This window comes from Mixophyes fleayi, chromosome 3 (assembly GCF_038048845.1).
Source record: "Mixophyes fleayi isolate aMixFle1 chromosome 3, aMixFle1.hap1, whole genome shotgun sequence".
In the NCBI taxonomy this organism is placed as follows: Eukaryota; Metazoa; Chordata; class Amphibia; order Anura; family Limnodynastidae; genus Mixophyes; species Mixophyes fleayi.
The window spans coordinates 133,886,954-133,902,482 of NC_134404.1; the positions used below are offsets into that span (position 1 = coordinate 133,886,954).

Sequence of the window (15,529 nt, forward strand, 5' to 3'; positions counted from 1 at the left end):
ATGATCATTTCAGGGAAGCTCATGATCTTTAAAAAAAAGTGAGGAAGTGCAGTTTACACACATACATTTTTCTAATTTGGCACACTTTTTTAAACATAAAATATCTATTTTTTAAGTGATGTGTGTGTGTGGGGGGGGGGGGGGTATTGTGAATAGGCTGGGCCTAAGCAAGAATTGCACTGAACCCAGATACCATAAATGTTGGATTGCAACAGATGAGGCTATATATATAAACTTTCAGTTTGCAAAAAGTACAAAACAAAAAACCCTGGTGACTTACATTGGGAATTCCATCAAGTGCCAGCCAAGGTGGGATGGTGGCAATGCAGGTTTATCTATAGCAATTTCATAAAATAGTTTTCAGGTGGAAAAACCAATAGCCTCTCCCAGATTGTTTTTTTTCCAGCACAGAGACATAGAAACATTCTTACACTGCATGTATAGATTATGGAAACCCATACTAGATTTAGTTTTTCCAAGCTCTCAGCAGCAACCATTTCAAATGGTGAAGAAGCTATATGGACCATCCCCATCTCAGTGTTATTCACATACATTGTTGGGATCCAAGCCCAGAGGCATTTACATTCTACAGAAATTCTAAAGCCATTTTAAAACCCAAGAATATTATATTGGATGTAACGAGATTCCTTGCATACAACTTTGTGCTTCCTACTCCAGTTACAGAGATAACCTTTGGACATTCATTCAAATACATTAGAAGACAGTGTCTTCAAGATACTATGTTAAAAGGATGCCAACTCTATATATTTCCCTTTGTATTTGTCCAACATAAATATTTAGAGATGATTTATTCAAGTATTCTTTGTTCAAGAACTTTTCCTATTTTATGACCAAGTCTGCTTGCAGAGCTCCCCATTTAGTACAGTTCCATTGTTTTGCTGCCTCTTGTCCGGAATCAATTAATCTCCTGCTGGAGCCCCTCTGTCACACTAACTGAAGCGAGATCATCAGCGAACAATTCTAAAGCTTGGATATTTTGCCTAATGGCAAGACACATGCAAGACATCAACAGGGATGTTGTAGGTCATTGAAGGCATGGTCAGGCCTGGAAAGAACAATAGATATGTCAGTAGATAAAGAGACAACCTCCTGAAATTGTTCATAGCTTGCACAGAGGTAACAAGACTGCAGCATACACGTTACCCTGTACTAAGCACAATGAAGTCAAGAAAATGTGAACGGATAATGTCCAATTTTATTTTTAAAAAGCGCACATGAATAGCAAATTTCACATTTCATTGTTTTTATTTTGTTTTCTTGTTTTAGTAAATCCTGGCTGTGAATGTGTTCCATTTAAAAAAACAAAAAAACAAAAAAAAAAACAACAACATTTTTAAACATTGCTGCATAGTTTTTAACTGAACAGTATAAAACACGCTATCTGATGTATACTAGTGTACTCTCTTAACATAAGAGAATTTTTTTTTCAGTAGAACATTGAAGAAAAAAGAAAAAAAAAGTGTCAATACATTTTCCCCTGTTCAATTAAATCAAATGGGGCACACTATTGATAAATAGGTCATCAAATTTGTTTTCTGTTAACTACTCCCAGTAGTCAGCATTTGGTTTGTGAGAACAGCTTAGAACAACGCAAGATGAATCATTACAAGACGAGTACAAATCCACAGATGGTAATAAAAGCACACATTAAAACTGCTAAATTAGAAATGTTCCCAAAGGCTAGAAATACAGAAAACTACAAAAGTGAATACAGTAGTTGAGAAAATTAAGCCAAAAAGTAAAACTACTTTGAGGAGACATCGTGACCGTAAAACAGCAACAAGCAAACCGTGATTGTCAGATCATAATATAAGAAACAGACCCCATATACTCATAAGCAGTAAAGACTGAGTATGTAAAGGTGAAAAGCTACTCAGTGCTATATACTTAGAAACACAATGCTATATTTCTTTTTACTACTACTGTTAAAACTTACCACCACTTTCATTTGGCATAGGCTATTTTAGACTTGTTTGTATGGGCAATGTGGATAGGATTGTGTGTAGGATTATAACATGCCTAACAAAGAAGGCAGAAAAGCTTTCAATCTGAATCTGTTCAGTGAGCCAATAAATAGTATTTGATTGAAAAAAAAACTTACAAAGTTGCTAAGGCAGCAAAACGTATTTCTAGAGATATGCAAAAACAGATGATTGGATCTTGCAGTGTTCATGGTTTCTCCATTATAGTTTTGATGCCTGATCTGGGCCTCAAACTCACAGTGAACCAGTCAGTAGTGAAGGCATGAATCCCTCTTGTGATTTCAGCAAATCGTGATTCTTGTTCAATTTCAATGCTGTTTTCTGAGGTTTATTAGCCGCACCCAAGGTGCTTCCTCTGTGTAACCCTTAACCCAGCAATTACATGCATGTCGGATCCACTTACTTTTCCTAATCATCATCATAATTATTATTCTTTCCTCTCTTCTCAAATTCTCACAGTGCAGCTGTGAAAAGCATGCCGGGTTCTCTCCTGGATCACGAGACCTTCTTTCCATCCAAGCGGCTTATTAGTCAGTACTGCTCTCATTTTCACAAAACAACGAGCTCTTGAACTGGCCTTTCCATAAGGAACACACAGGGTGCCTGGACTTTCATAGGTCTTTCGCACAAGGTATTCAACATCAAATTGTTCCAGGAAAAATCTTAGGACAATAGTTTGGCACCCAAATTCATAGGTCAATAACACTTAAAGAACTCGTGAGACAGACAAAGTGGACACAAGAGTGAAGAAAAGAGCCTAAAAACTAGAGTGGATAAGCTTAAATTCATTGTCATTTGACAACACAGAAACTGCACATTCACAGAACGTGCTCACATAACTGTATGAATTCATATAGCGATGCTATACTTTAGCAGTCCTACAAGGCTAATGGCGTCAATAGGTAGTGTAAAAAAAAAAAAAAACAAGTCGAAATTATAAAAAAAACTGCAAAAATAACAGAAAAATAACTGAAGAGCAAATATTTATATATAAGTTGGTAAGAAAGGAGTTCTAAAATCTGGTTTAAGATTGACGTAACATGTGATCTGATCTTCGTTTAAGTCCTACAGAAAGACGATGAATTTGTTCAAGGGGAAACCAATTAATATTATATACTGAATGCTTGATCAACATCCTCAGTAAAGGCATGTTTGTTGTAAAACTTATGTGAGCCTATAGATGTTATTAACTGCAAGCACTTAATTTAGCAGGAACATCAAACAAACACCTATTGTTCAATCCTGCCCTTGGGCCTGGGGATATTCTGGCACATTTGTCTCTTAGAAAACCTCACCTAATAAAACACTTATTTTATACATTAGCACAAAATTTCATTTTAGGTAAGATCGGAACTCAAAACCATGATACATACATCTTTACAGCAGATTTAGATTAAAGACCAATCAGGTCTCTACCTGTAGGTGTCAATCAAACCAGCAAGGACAATCGTTTGACCTGTAAAAGTCACACTTCAAATGAAATCTTTATAAGCTGTTTAGGTTTGTTATTTCTACTAATCAAGAATCTTACAAGTTTTATACGTAGTGTAAAACAAACTTATATTTAAATTTTAGCTTTTTCGCTGACAATTTACACTCTTACCCCTCAGCGAAGTTGCTGTCCTCTCTCCAAGCAGTAATACGGCAGATGAAAAGCGTGCTGGAGAAATCTTGAGGTCGGGTCAAAAAATCTGCTGGGCAGTCCACAAGTGGAATGTGTATTCGTGGAAGTCTATGGTCCACAGGTGAAAAAAAAGCATACTTCTTTGCAAGATCCCCACTTTTGTCAGCCATTGGTTTAATAAAGCCCGTGGCTGCTCTTGAATGCTTTTTCTCCAATATATAAACCACCTATTAACAAAAAAAAAAAAAAGAAATGTCAAAAAACATTTTGCAAGAAAAGCTTGAGTTACAAAAAAAACAAAACACAAATACTAAGAACATAAATGCCCGCTAACATTTTGAGAAACACATGCGGCGTTAAGACAAGACGTGAAGTACTGGTGTTTGGGTGCCAAAGTAAACAGTATTTGACACCTTACCTATGGTTTACAGAACACTGCACTCAAGAGCCAGGTACCAGCAACATCTATGCTTAACTTGCGTGGACAAGGTTAAAGCCATCAGCTAGAGCTACTGCTATGTGAACTTTGACTTTAGCACAATACATTTTACAAGAGACATGATCAAATACATATGGATATTAAAAGGGTAACAATGTTCAATTACACTGCAAAGTTCAAATTGGTAAACGAATATTTAATGCCAAATAACACAACATGTGGCAGCTATGGTAAATCTGTAGATTTTGACTGAAACAAACTGCTACGTTAGAAGCCTCAACGCCAAAACTGCAATTTTCTGAAAGCCTTGACTATAAAATACATTATTCTGGAGAGGACCAAGTATTACCATCTCACTTCATTACAGACAGCTGAAGCTCCTCTGCATCTTTATTTCCTACACAGATCAGAAAGCAGAGACATTTCAAGAATGAGAACGTTCTCATTAGAGGACATTGAGAAAAGGGGGCTGTAGATTTAATTCCGTACGGAAATAAATGGGTTAATACTTCAGATTCAAAAGACAGTGATTTTTGCAACCTTGCTGGTGTCAGATATACCTGAACCCATTAAGATTTTAAGAATCAATCTTAAGAAACTGCTCAGTTCTTAAAATTATGTGCAATGCTGTTGAAAAGCACAAAGATGTGGCTTGCTACCTGTATGAATTTACTGTCCGTTAAGCCATCCTATAAAGTGCCAGAGCTCCAAATCTATAAATATCTAGATGGGCATAGAGTCACGTCAAGCCAATTTGGATTACAGATGGGTATTTCCATTCTGCTTGCAGGTGACATGGAATGGTCAAAATATCAATGAGATCTACCACATTTTTTGCAGAATTTCATATTCTCAAATATAAATCTCCCTATATAGTCCCTTGCGCAGGTACAGATATTGTAAGGCAATTATGAGCCTAATGGCAACAGGGATCAAGTGAAGAAAAGACAAGCCAAATATCACGTTTCACAACTGGGATCCAAGTATGGCAATATAGGGGCAATTTGAGAGGGGTTTAACTCACTCTACGGCAGCATGAGGTATGGTTTCTTTATTTAAACCCCTTGCCCAACACCCTTTTTATGCCCCTTCTCTTAACTTTTTAAAATTAAGTTAGTGTAAATCTATTCTCTGAAATGTCTTCTGGTAATTTTTTGACATAATAAAACTTGTCTGGGACTTATGTTTCTTATTTTTAACGGGCCAAATATTCTTGTAAAATATAAAACCTTTAGAGTGTATACACCCTGAAAAAAGGTAGAACATTTATAGAAAAAAAAACATTTCTTCTAGATATACCCGTCTACATAGGAAAATAGTTTTTGTATCATCTATTAGTAAAAATGGAGACCTGTATTTCACGTAAAAAGAGGTTTCTTTTCAAGTGAGAGATCCAATGACTATAATTTAACCACACATACACGTTCTCAAACACTCAGCTACCCTATAACAAATAAGCTTCATGTTTGAAGGGAATCGCTGAGCATTTATAAAATTTTATGAAAGGTGTATTGACCCCTAGTGTAGTTGTCTAAAGAGTAAATACACCTACTGTTGGGGTGTTTCTCAAACAAAATTAATAACGGAAAAAAAAAAAAAAAAACTAGTACTCCATAGCCAACAGCTACAAGAACATTATGAAGCCCAATATGGAGGATAATACCTTCTATGCCCCTATCATATGGACTGACCACACTCCAATTTATTGGCAGATGTAACTTCTAGAGATTGACTTTAGATCCTGCACATTGAGATTCAATAGTGTTCAAAGGACTCCGAACAACTCCTGATACAGTAAGAGTGCACTTGCCCTTAGTGTGCCAAACTCAAATGTTACATACGGTAGGAGCCACACGTAAATTTTTCTACATTATGGCCATTTAAAGCCATTCGTCCTCACCATTCCCTCCCACCATAAAGCTCAGTCTACACATGTTGCTGTAATGCTCGAACCGTGAATGGGTTGAACCGTGAATGGGTTGAACCGTGAATGGGTTGAACCATGAATGGGTTGAACCGTGAATGGGTTGAACCGTGAATGGGTTGAACCGTGAATGGGTTGCCTCTCTCACCAAAATAAGTAAGGATTTGTACGATTTGTATCATGTAGAGACGATAGAGGATATACAGGCAAACTCCATAACATTATTCATCACTGTAAACTGGCAGATATGTAACCAATGGTTGTCAATAAATGTGGGAACAATCAGACTCAATTCAAACTATGTACAGCAATTCGGTATTCAGACTCCCTTCCTTGACTAGGTATTGGTACTTTACACAAATTCTTCCCGCACAAAAGATAAAATGGCACACTTTCTGATAACTTTTCTACATCTTAATAGGCAGGGACACCCTCTTTCCACAGTTGCTCGTACTGTGCAATATGGCCTTAGTCTCTGTAACAATCCTGTATTCTGACATAATGGGTATCCCTAGCCGCGACAATTTAATTTGTGATTTTATGCTGATGACCTAATATTTGCGACATCTCCACATATTTCACTGGCTGCTTTCATGGATGAGATACAAAAATGTAGTATACTTTTGAACTTAATTGCTGCAAGACAGAGGCTCTTAGGTTTAGTAAAGGTTATCCAATTCAGTGGCAACAGGTGACCTAAATATGGTTCAGAAAAATATCTAGGAATAAACACTTCCAAATATTTGAACCTTATCCCAATACTACAAACACTTATGGATAACTGTATTAAAGCTATCCAGGACCATTGTGGAGTGGCAAAAATAATGTTGAGCAAAAATGTTTTTTGCTCAGGATATTAAATTTATTTCAAACGCCTTCTATTATCAAAAACATTTCAGCGTTTAATTACTACACTTATTTGGGAAATGAGAAACCTTGTATCAATTAGTACACACTAACTTCAACATAATCCCACTGGGTAATGCAAATAACCCACACAGAGCTTTACTACCAAGTTGCAAAATGTAAGATTGATGGAATACATAAATCCACAAATACAAAACACTCCTACCCCCAACTTCATAATGCAAGACAACAAATCCAGGTTACAGAAAACTGCTCAATACCATCCAATCAAGATCTTAGACAAGTGTCTCAAGTATTTGTAATAGTAGTACATTCTTCCGTAACATGCAAATTCTCCGATGTTACCTCGTATAATTGGCTGGAATTTCAAGGTTCAAAAGAATATAAAAGGACTGTATTTAAATGAATTGGGTTTGTACTACACCAACATATATTTTTTAACATCCTTCCTGATTGACCCATGTCCACAAGCCTTTACGTTCCCACTCAATCATTTCATTGCCTTTTTCCTCTAAAACACAACAAAAAAAAAAACAAAAACCCAAAACTAAATAACAAGGTTTATATAATAATGTTGGAATTGCTCCTGTTGATCTTACCTATGCCCATGAATACATTTGTGTTACAGGTTTATAGGAAATTTGATGTATATATCATTTGAAACTTTACAGTTTTTATTTGGTATTTTATATTGAATATGGCAAATAAAAAAAACTGTTCTTTTTGCTAAAAAACAAAACAAAAACAAACCCCTGAACAAATGCAGTGAAACATCTGGCCCTGCCCTCTGTGTATGAACCTACTTTGGCAAAGCAAGTCTGCTAGTTTATCAGTCACTGTCTGCCATGTTGAGAGGGGTATTTCTGCCGCAGAAGAGGGAAAGCATGCCGAATATAACATCTACATTTTTTTTCATGCACACACTTGGCTCAGTAACACACCACTAATTATCAAAATGTGCAGCTCTATAAAGACTGCTGCCTATTCCTGCACCACAGAAATCTACAGAGTCAAGAGACATTCAGGAATTGCTGGGAACTTCGCTATCTAAAGACCCAAAATGTAAATGGGTGATGCTAGCAACAAAATGTAAAGGGGAAAAACAAAAATCATTGCTTCAAGCGAATGGCAGCCCACAGTCTTCATTATCACAAGCTTCTTAAACCACATGATCATAAGTTATGCACTAAAAATATAATGCAAAGGATTTCAGGCAGTGCATAAGTAGTATATATGTAACAAACGAAATTCCTGAAGTACAAAATAGTGCTGTGTGAGAAATCAATGAAATTCAATGTATAAATCAAATTCCAGAGAAACACCAGAGCAAGGAGTGTGAGGAAACAATGTCACCAGTCTTGATTGACTAAAACAAAGACACCAGGTTCAATATAACCCACACACAAAACTAAACACAGCTTTGATTGTACATAACCTGCTGACTCCTCACCAAGTTCCATGAACACAATACACTCAAAAAGAAAAAAAAGAATATCAGGAAAAGGGGTTTTTATATGAGAAAACACTAAGGACTTCTAATCAATTGTGCCAACTTGAAATGTAACTGGAACAAAATGGTTTCAGTTTTCAGAGTCAGAGACCACATAACCACTTGCAATGCTCCCAAACATGACTAACCTTGCAATTTTCTGAATGTTGTTTGCTCCATTCATATTCTTTAGGCTTCACCCATCATTTTAGATCGGGCCACAGAATCCACAATAACAGAACTTTCTCCATAACCATCTAACTCCCAACTGTTGGGTACAAAAGGAGAGAGTCCCCAGAGCAGAGACCCCTGGAGAGAGGTTTGTAGCAAAGAGGCAGATGTCGAGTTGTGGGAAACCCAGAGAGGGGTAGAGAGAACACTAGAGAAGATTGTTATAGCCAAAGGGATTTTACTCCTGCTTGCAAATCTGAAAGCTACACTGATTCCTGCCTGTGTATACTGGAAACCGACAGAGGCTGAACTGTGAGTAGCTGTAGAACCGCTGTGACCAAGAGAACCTGGTAATTACTGTGACAGGACTATCAGAGCCGATGTAAAAACTGGGTACCTTGTACAGTGGAGGTGGATGTTCCAGGGTTCCCCAACATTGCCCAGGAGCGGGTGAGTGGCGGCTGTTGCCTAGAGACAGTCTCTACTGTCCCCTAAGCAAGAGTGGGGGAGTCCATAAGGGGAAGGACCTCAAAAGAGAAATTGGGATTAGGGACTCCTCCCCTCTGTGTATGCAGCCACACTACTGCATGCAGCAATCCCAGAGAGGGGGAGAACCCTACATCACTAAAGGGAACCGCAAGAGCGAGAGAGAGGGAATACTTTGCATGGATGAGACCCTAGTAGAGAAGGTAGCTGCAAGAGGCCTGGTAGCTGTAGTGTCAGATCCAGGGGCTGTGCATACACAGAGAGAAGAGTTAGAACCCAAAGGAGAAATCATCGCCGCAGAGGAGGGGTGAGCTGTAGTTGAGTTACAGGGTGTCAGAACTGCATTGGGGAAGCTGCCTCCCTGTTTACATCCATGAGAATGCCCCTGCAGAGAAGGGGTGAACCGCAGTGAAGTATGGAGTACTGGAGTGTAACAGACATGCTAATTATGTTATATTACATCTAGATAACATTAAGAACTATGTAGGAGGAGTTAGGAGATATATTTGCAATCATATTCATATTACTCATTAAGAACTATGCTGGAGAGAGTAAGGAGCTGTATATATTTCTTTATTGCTGCAACCATTATGATTATTGTGCTGGAGGGAGAGGAGTGTAAATAAAGAGTTCAGTTTGTCGTGCGGTGCAATAAGAGTCACAATAATTTGGGCGCCAGACCATCTCTTTCACAAAGTGACATCCGTCCTGTGGCCCACTACTTACAGAGAAACACCTGCATGTGCAGGAAACCCCTGGTCATTTACACCCATGCCCCTCAGCTAGCCAGGGTTTGACACAGAGGTGCACTGCGTAACCTTTGCACCCCACCCTACACACAGTGAGTTACACAGTGAAGCAGACAGTTTAGGATGTTTAGTTTAAGTGCATCTTCTCACTACATTGGAACAAGGAGCACTAGCAATAAAAGCTCATCCCCCACAGCATTCTCACTTTCCATATGGGACACTAGAATTAGGCCATTCAGAATTGTTCCAAACCAATCGCCATGCATATCCATTAATTCCCCTGAACATCCATTTCCAAGTCTTTCATCACTGGCTAATGGGGAACGTCACATTCCCCAACAATCTTGTTACCGAAGATGACTTTCTAACATCTACAGAACTCTGAATTCCACCAACAACAACTTCCATCTCTCGAGCCCACAAACTTTTTTGAGAAGCAGATTGGGGAAAACATTAGACTAACAAGAATGGGCAGAAATATGGAACGAAGAGAAAAACAAAAGTTTATGTATTAAAGTAATTTATATGCACAGTTATTCTATGACTGATACCCAGTTCCTCCCAGGCTCGCCAAGATATTTCCTGACACCATAAACAGCTGCCGAAATAAACAATCTAACCGGGCTACCCTTTTGCACACATTGTACGAGTGTCCGAAACGCTTCAGTCAGAATCACTCCCAAATATATGACGGACAACATACCCGTCCCATAGTAATACCACTGTAATAGAAGTGACATTAAGGCAGTCAAATTTATTACATCAGCAGGCACTGTCCACCCACCAAAAAAATTATAATTAAAATAAACTTAGTCTCTGTCTACTCTGAGGTTTTAGAAGTTCACAGGTAGCAGATCATCTGAGAACCTCTCCTACAAATAATGGCGCCTACATAGAGGACAAATCTTAAATTTCAGTGGGGGAGAAATTGAAGTAAACATGGCAGATTGGGAAATGGGGGAAATTTTCAGTGAAGTTCGTCTGCAGGAAAATGGGAGACACCGAAGTATGTTTATGCGTGTAACCCAACAATCTACTACCCCGAGAGAGACTCTCTTACAAAGACCACCAGCAGCTGGATATAAGAGGTCATTATACTCATCAGGTGTAATATTAATGTGACAGTGACCAGAGTATAGTGATCAGAGTGTAACTGGTGTGAAATGTTATTGTGTCTTGTGTATAAGTGATTAGTGTGTATCACATGCCACAGCTCTATGAAACCTGCAACTAGCTTTAGAAATAAACATATTTTGTCAGCTGCCAACACTAGGACAAGGGGCATTGACGCGTATGTTCTACTAGCTGGTTGTAGGGATAGAAGTTAAGATTAGAAAAAGTATTTGTTTAAAATATATCATCAAGCACATTCTACCTTTGCAGTCTTCTGAAGGCCATCGTCTGACGGAGGGCTTGGGTCACTTTGATAAGCAGATACTTTCTTCTGTGCACCCTTCTCTGGCATATCTTTAGTTTAAAGAAAAAAAAACAAAAAAAAAAACACGTTAAACATTCATAACTTAATGTGTTTTAATGAAGTTATTGTTTTGTACATAATTCGCGACCAGCACAATATAATTTATTTGACTTGTAGGTAAACTAATAATTACAGCATTAGGCGTCATTCTTAGTATAGAATTGGTTGACAAAGACAGGATTATGGGACTCCCCTCTGCATGGGAAAGTAACCCCTTCAGTACAGAGTAAGTCAAATATCTAGTGGCATCAACCATAGACAATTATATATGTATATACATTATGCACACACTCTGTGGCACATTATTGGATCTCAACCAAAGCTACATTTGAAAGGGAATACCATACCCCAAGATAAGTGCATATTTCAACAATGGTCTGTACAACCTCGTGGAACAACACTGTATGCGAGACAATGAAGTAAAACATGGGTAAAGTTCTAACACTATTAAATTCATTTAAGTAGCCAAAGAACACTTCCAATGCGGCTACACCTCATTTAAACAAAGCTCATCAAATGTATTCACATGTTCCACTAAAGAGCCAGACACTTAGTAACATTCTGACTTTTCTGCCAAATGGTCTAAACCACCTTTGTAGTCATTCAAATCACCATAACTCATCTCTATCAGGTTACAGTACAATTTGGGAAAAACAGCCTTTCCTGCATAATCTTTTTAATAGATAAAAACAACATTACACATTAACCTTCGCACTCACATAAGTAGTGCTGAAGTATTTCCAAAAAAACACCATCAGGTTTCGAGTGCTGAAGAGAGGACTTTTAAAGTTGTATGTCAGGTTTACTAGACTAACAATGACCTAAAAATCATGAAAATAATTTTTTGAATAACCTCTTTTAAAACTAGTCACAAATGCAGATAACACAGGAATGGTAGTAAACTACCCACCGGACAAGTAAATATATACAGGGTGCATAGGAACATTATCCGGGCAACTCCGGTCCACAGAAAGAAATGTAAATAAATATACACAAACACATACACGACTAAAACTGGTATTTTTCATTTGAAGGTTGCAGCTTAAGATATAGTAATTGAACCTGTCAAAAGTGGTCTGTATAACCACGTGGAACGGTTTATGGTGCTGCAGCAAATAGAACTAAGTCTACATCTTGAAGGAGGCAAAGCACACCCGCCGGGAGGAGGAGTAGAGTAGAGACTCTCATCTCTGTGAACCTGCTAGGGGGAAACAATAAAAGGAACTAGGAGCCAAGTATTGTGGTTGTTGAAAGGCTAAAAAGAAGGGGGGATGGTGACAGCACTCCGAAATTGTGAGCCAGTTGGAAATGCGCTAAAAGCACCTTGATTGGAGCGTCTGCATCAGAAGCAACCAGAGGTCCGCTGGGAAGGCTGTTGTCCTATCAGGGAAGAGGAGCACATTGCCAGACAGAGGTATGCTTCACCAGCATCATGTGATAAGAGTCTCTAATGGTTGTGGTAACTACCATAGAAGAAGAGTGCATTAAAGTACGGAATGTCGAAGATGTTTTGCCTGTGAAGAGATTTAGAGAACCGCAGCGTGAGCTTTGAGACTTTTTGCTGCAGTGGGCTTTTCAAGATGGTCCCTGGTCAGAAAGACTCCATAAGTTGGTGAGCCGTCAGTGAGTAGGGAAGACTACAAGCAAAAAGAAAGCTTAGCCAAGGTTCGTCTAGGAAGGCTTCTGACTGTTCCTGAAGTGAACTGATGTACACTGAAGTACAGTATAGTGTTTTGTTATATTTTGATACACTTCAGATGGAGCAAAACATACAACTGCCTAACTGTGCAGGAACCGCTTAATAGATGCATTTTAAGCGATATACAAGTCCAAATTTGTCAGCATTTAATTATGTTACATATATAAAATACAAGTCATCTGGGTTACCAACTCAATGTGCACCAATGGTACCAAGCATTAATATAGTGTATGTTTTATTTTATTTAGCATGTACTAGGCAGTGAGAGAACAACCCAGTGTGGCTCTTCATGTGATGTGGAGTCAAAGCTTAGCAGATCTTATTGATAATGCATGTGGTCAGCATTTCAATCCTGCATTGTGCCACAGCCGCCAGACGGGAACACCTGATTAAAAGTGGGCTGGTTGTGTGAAAGGACTACAGTAATATGTATCCATTCTACTAATATATAGAGACTGATATGTTGGTTTTCCATCATCGACATTTATTTATATAGCGCCAGCAAATTCCGTAGTGCTTTACAATTGGGACCAAACATTAATAAAACAATACTGGGTAATACATAGAGAGGTAAGTGGGTCCTGCTTGCAAGCTTACAATCTATGGGATTGTCTATTACCCCTACTGACAGTCCAGTTTAATAACTATAAATATTCTATTTGTCCTATTGTAAGTGTTAGTCTACTGTACTTACTTTGATGCCATCTTCTAACTGTACTGTATACAAGTTCTAGATTTAAAGGATTTTTCAAAAATTTTTAATTTACAAGATTCTTACACCTTAGAAAGATAAAAATTCAATACACAAACCCACTTATTTTGATCATCTCTATTAAAATCGTAAAATTTTATTAATAGGATAAAAACCCAAATTTATATAAAATGTTACTGAGAAACAGATTATCTGTGTGTGAAAATCATAGCCCTTTTCATTAGAGACTGTCCCTAAAGAAAGTGACTGAGGCAAATTTAAAAAACATCCCACAATTGAGCGCACGCCGGGGGGAAACAAAAAAAAAAACCACCCACCCAAACCACAAATGGTCTTATATTAAATATAAATTAAGGGTGCAAAAACTGCTGTTCGTATGGGATAATCCAGGTACCCAAAATACAAAGCACCATTAAACTAAAAGGAGCACAGTATACATCTCAAAAAATAAAAGAATTCTGTGAAATAACAAATTTATTCATTATAAAAACATAACTTTAATATTTTTAAAAAAATAATGAGATTGACACTCAAAAACAAACATTCCACCCCATAGTGCTGCAAGGGAAGAGGAACGAAATTTCTATCACAATCGACGGCAATGTGTGTGGTGCGATGTTTGCGGGCCACATGGATGGCAACTGAATTCCCCCCTAAATTTGCAAATTCCGTATATCAGGACTGGCTGAGCCCCAGTTAAATCTACTGCATGTAGCAGGCCTCTGGCTCCGGCTATGGGGAGTGACCACCTTAGGAAAATAAAAGGTTTGAATTGAAACAGTTTCAGATATGGTTTAGCCTCCAAATGGCCGACCGACTGAAATGGGTGTCCACCTAGCCAGTAAAAATGGGAGGCTAACAGTTATCAATAGGACAGAAACAGAAAGGTGATATTTGCACTTAACCATGAAAGACCCTCTCAAATTGAGTTTTCACTTTCAAAAACACTCAAACTGCCCAAATAGATCACTACAAGACAAAAAGGTGTGGGATTAGCTGTGGCATTCTACAAGAAGCAACAGAAACAACTAAAAAGAACAAATTAATAACTAGACTACTTAGCACTAGATTTTCTAACAGGGGGGCTCGTTCAAACCTTTTATTTTTGTGCTTTTTATAAATTGACATGCCCCATTTCTTATGCATTAACAAATGAGCTTTTATCAAGAGAATATATTGTACAAGAAATACTCAACTAATTAAAAAAAACACATGGACAATGCACTAAAACACACACTTACCCATCTGTCTGGAATGTCTGGGAGACTACGGAATTTCATAGCTCCGGGAGAGCAGCACCTTCTTCTAGATCCCACCCACTTTGCTAGGATTGGCAGCCACAGAGATGCAGTTTGATGCACCCTGCACTTGCCACTTGTCACCTCTGGGAGATACCAGAGCGGAGTTCATTAATACCCCATTCATACTGCCGGGTTTTTGCCGGGTCAAGCCCAGACGACCCGGGATTAGGCGCAGTATGAACGGTGCTAGTGAAAAATTCCGGGTCTGAAAACCTGGGATTTAGACCCGGGACTTTTGGTGGGGTAATTCCCGTGTCGGCCCTGGTTAGCCTGCAGAATGAATGGTGAGACACGAGTTTTTCAAACCGGGTCTCACATAAAGCAACCGATTGGGTGTCTGGGACTCTGGCCCTCTCCTCCTGTGCATATACAGATGCAGAGTATTCTCCCTCTGTGCCAGAAATTGTTCCCTACTTCTCCTGAAATGATACTGTGCAGCTGTATCAAGCTCTCATTTGCTGTATAAAACAGCAACTAAACGCAATAAAACAGGAACTCTGGGCTACCCAATAGTTGCCATGATTAAAGCAATGCTGTGAACAGTCACTACTCACTTTGGCCTCAACTTTGTGTGTAAAAAAAAAAATA

At 38.4% G+C, this 15,529-nt stretch overlaps 1 protein-coding gene and 1 long non-coding RNA gene across 3 annotated transcripts in view; one reads left to right on the top strand and one right to left on the bottom strand.

Annotated features, from left to right (window-relative positions):
* The window catches only part of LOC142144026 (uncharacterized), a 995,146-nt gene that overhangs the window by 217,908 nt on the left and 761,709 nt on the right, over positions 1 to 15,529 (top strand). The gene's annotated exons all lie outside the window — the stretch shown is intronic.
* The window catches only part of DIS3L2 (DIS3 like 3'-5' exoribonuclease 2), a 216,220-nt gene that overhangs the window by 109,912 nt on the left and 90,779 nt on the right, over positions 1 to 15,529 (bottom strand). The window contains exons 8-9 of the mRNA XM_075202357.1: positions 11,128 to 11,219; positions 3,607 to 3,854 (exon numbers count right to left, since the gene is read on the bottom strand). Of these exons, the coding sequence (XP_075058458.1) occupies positions 3,607 to 3,854; positions 11,128 to 11,219 (340 nt within the window). The remainder of the gene's footprint in view (positions 1 to 3,606; positions 3,855 to 11,127; positions 11,220 to 15,529) is intronic.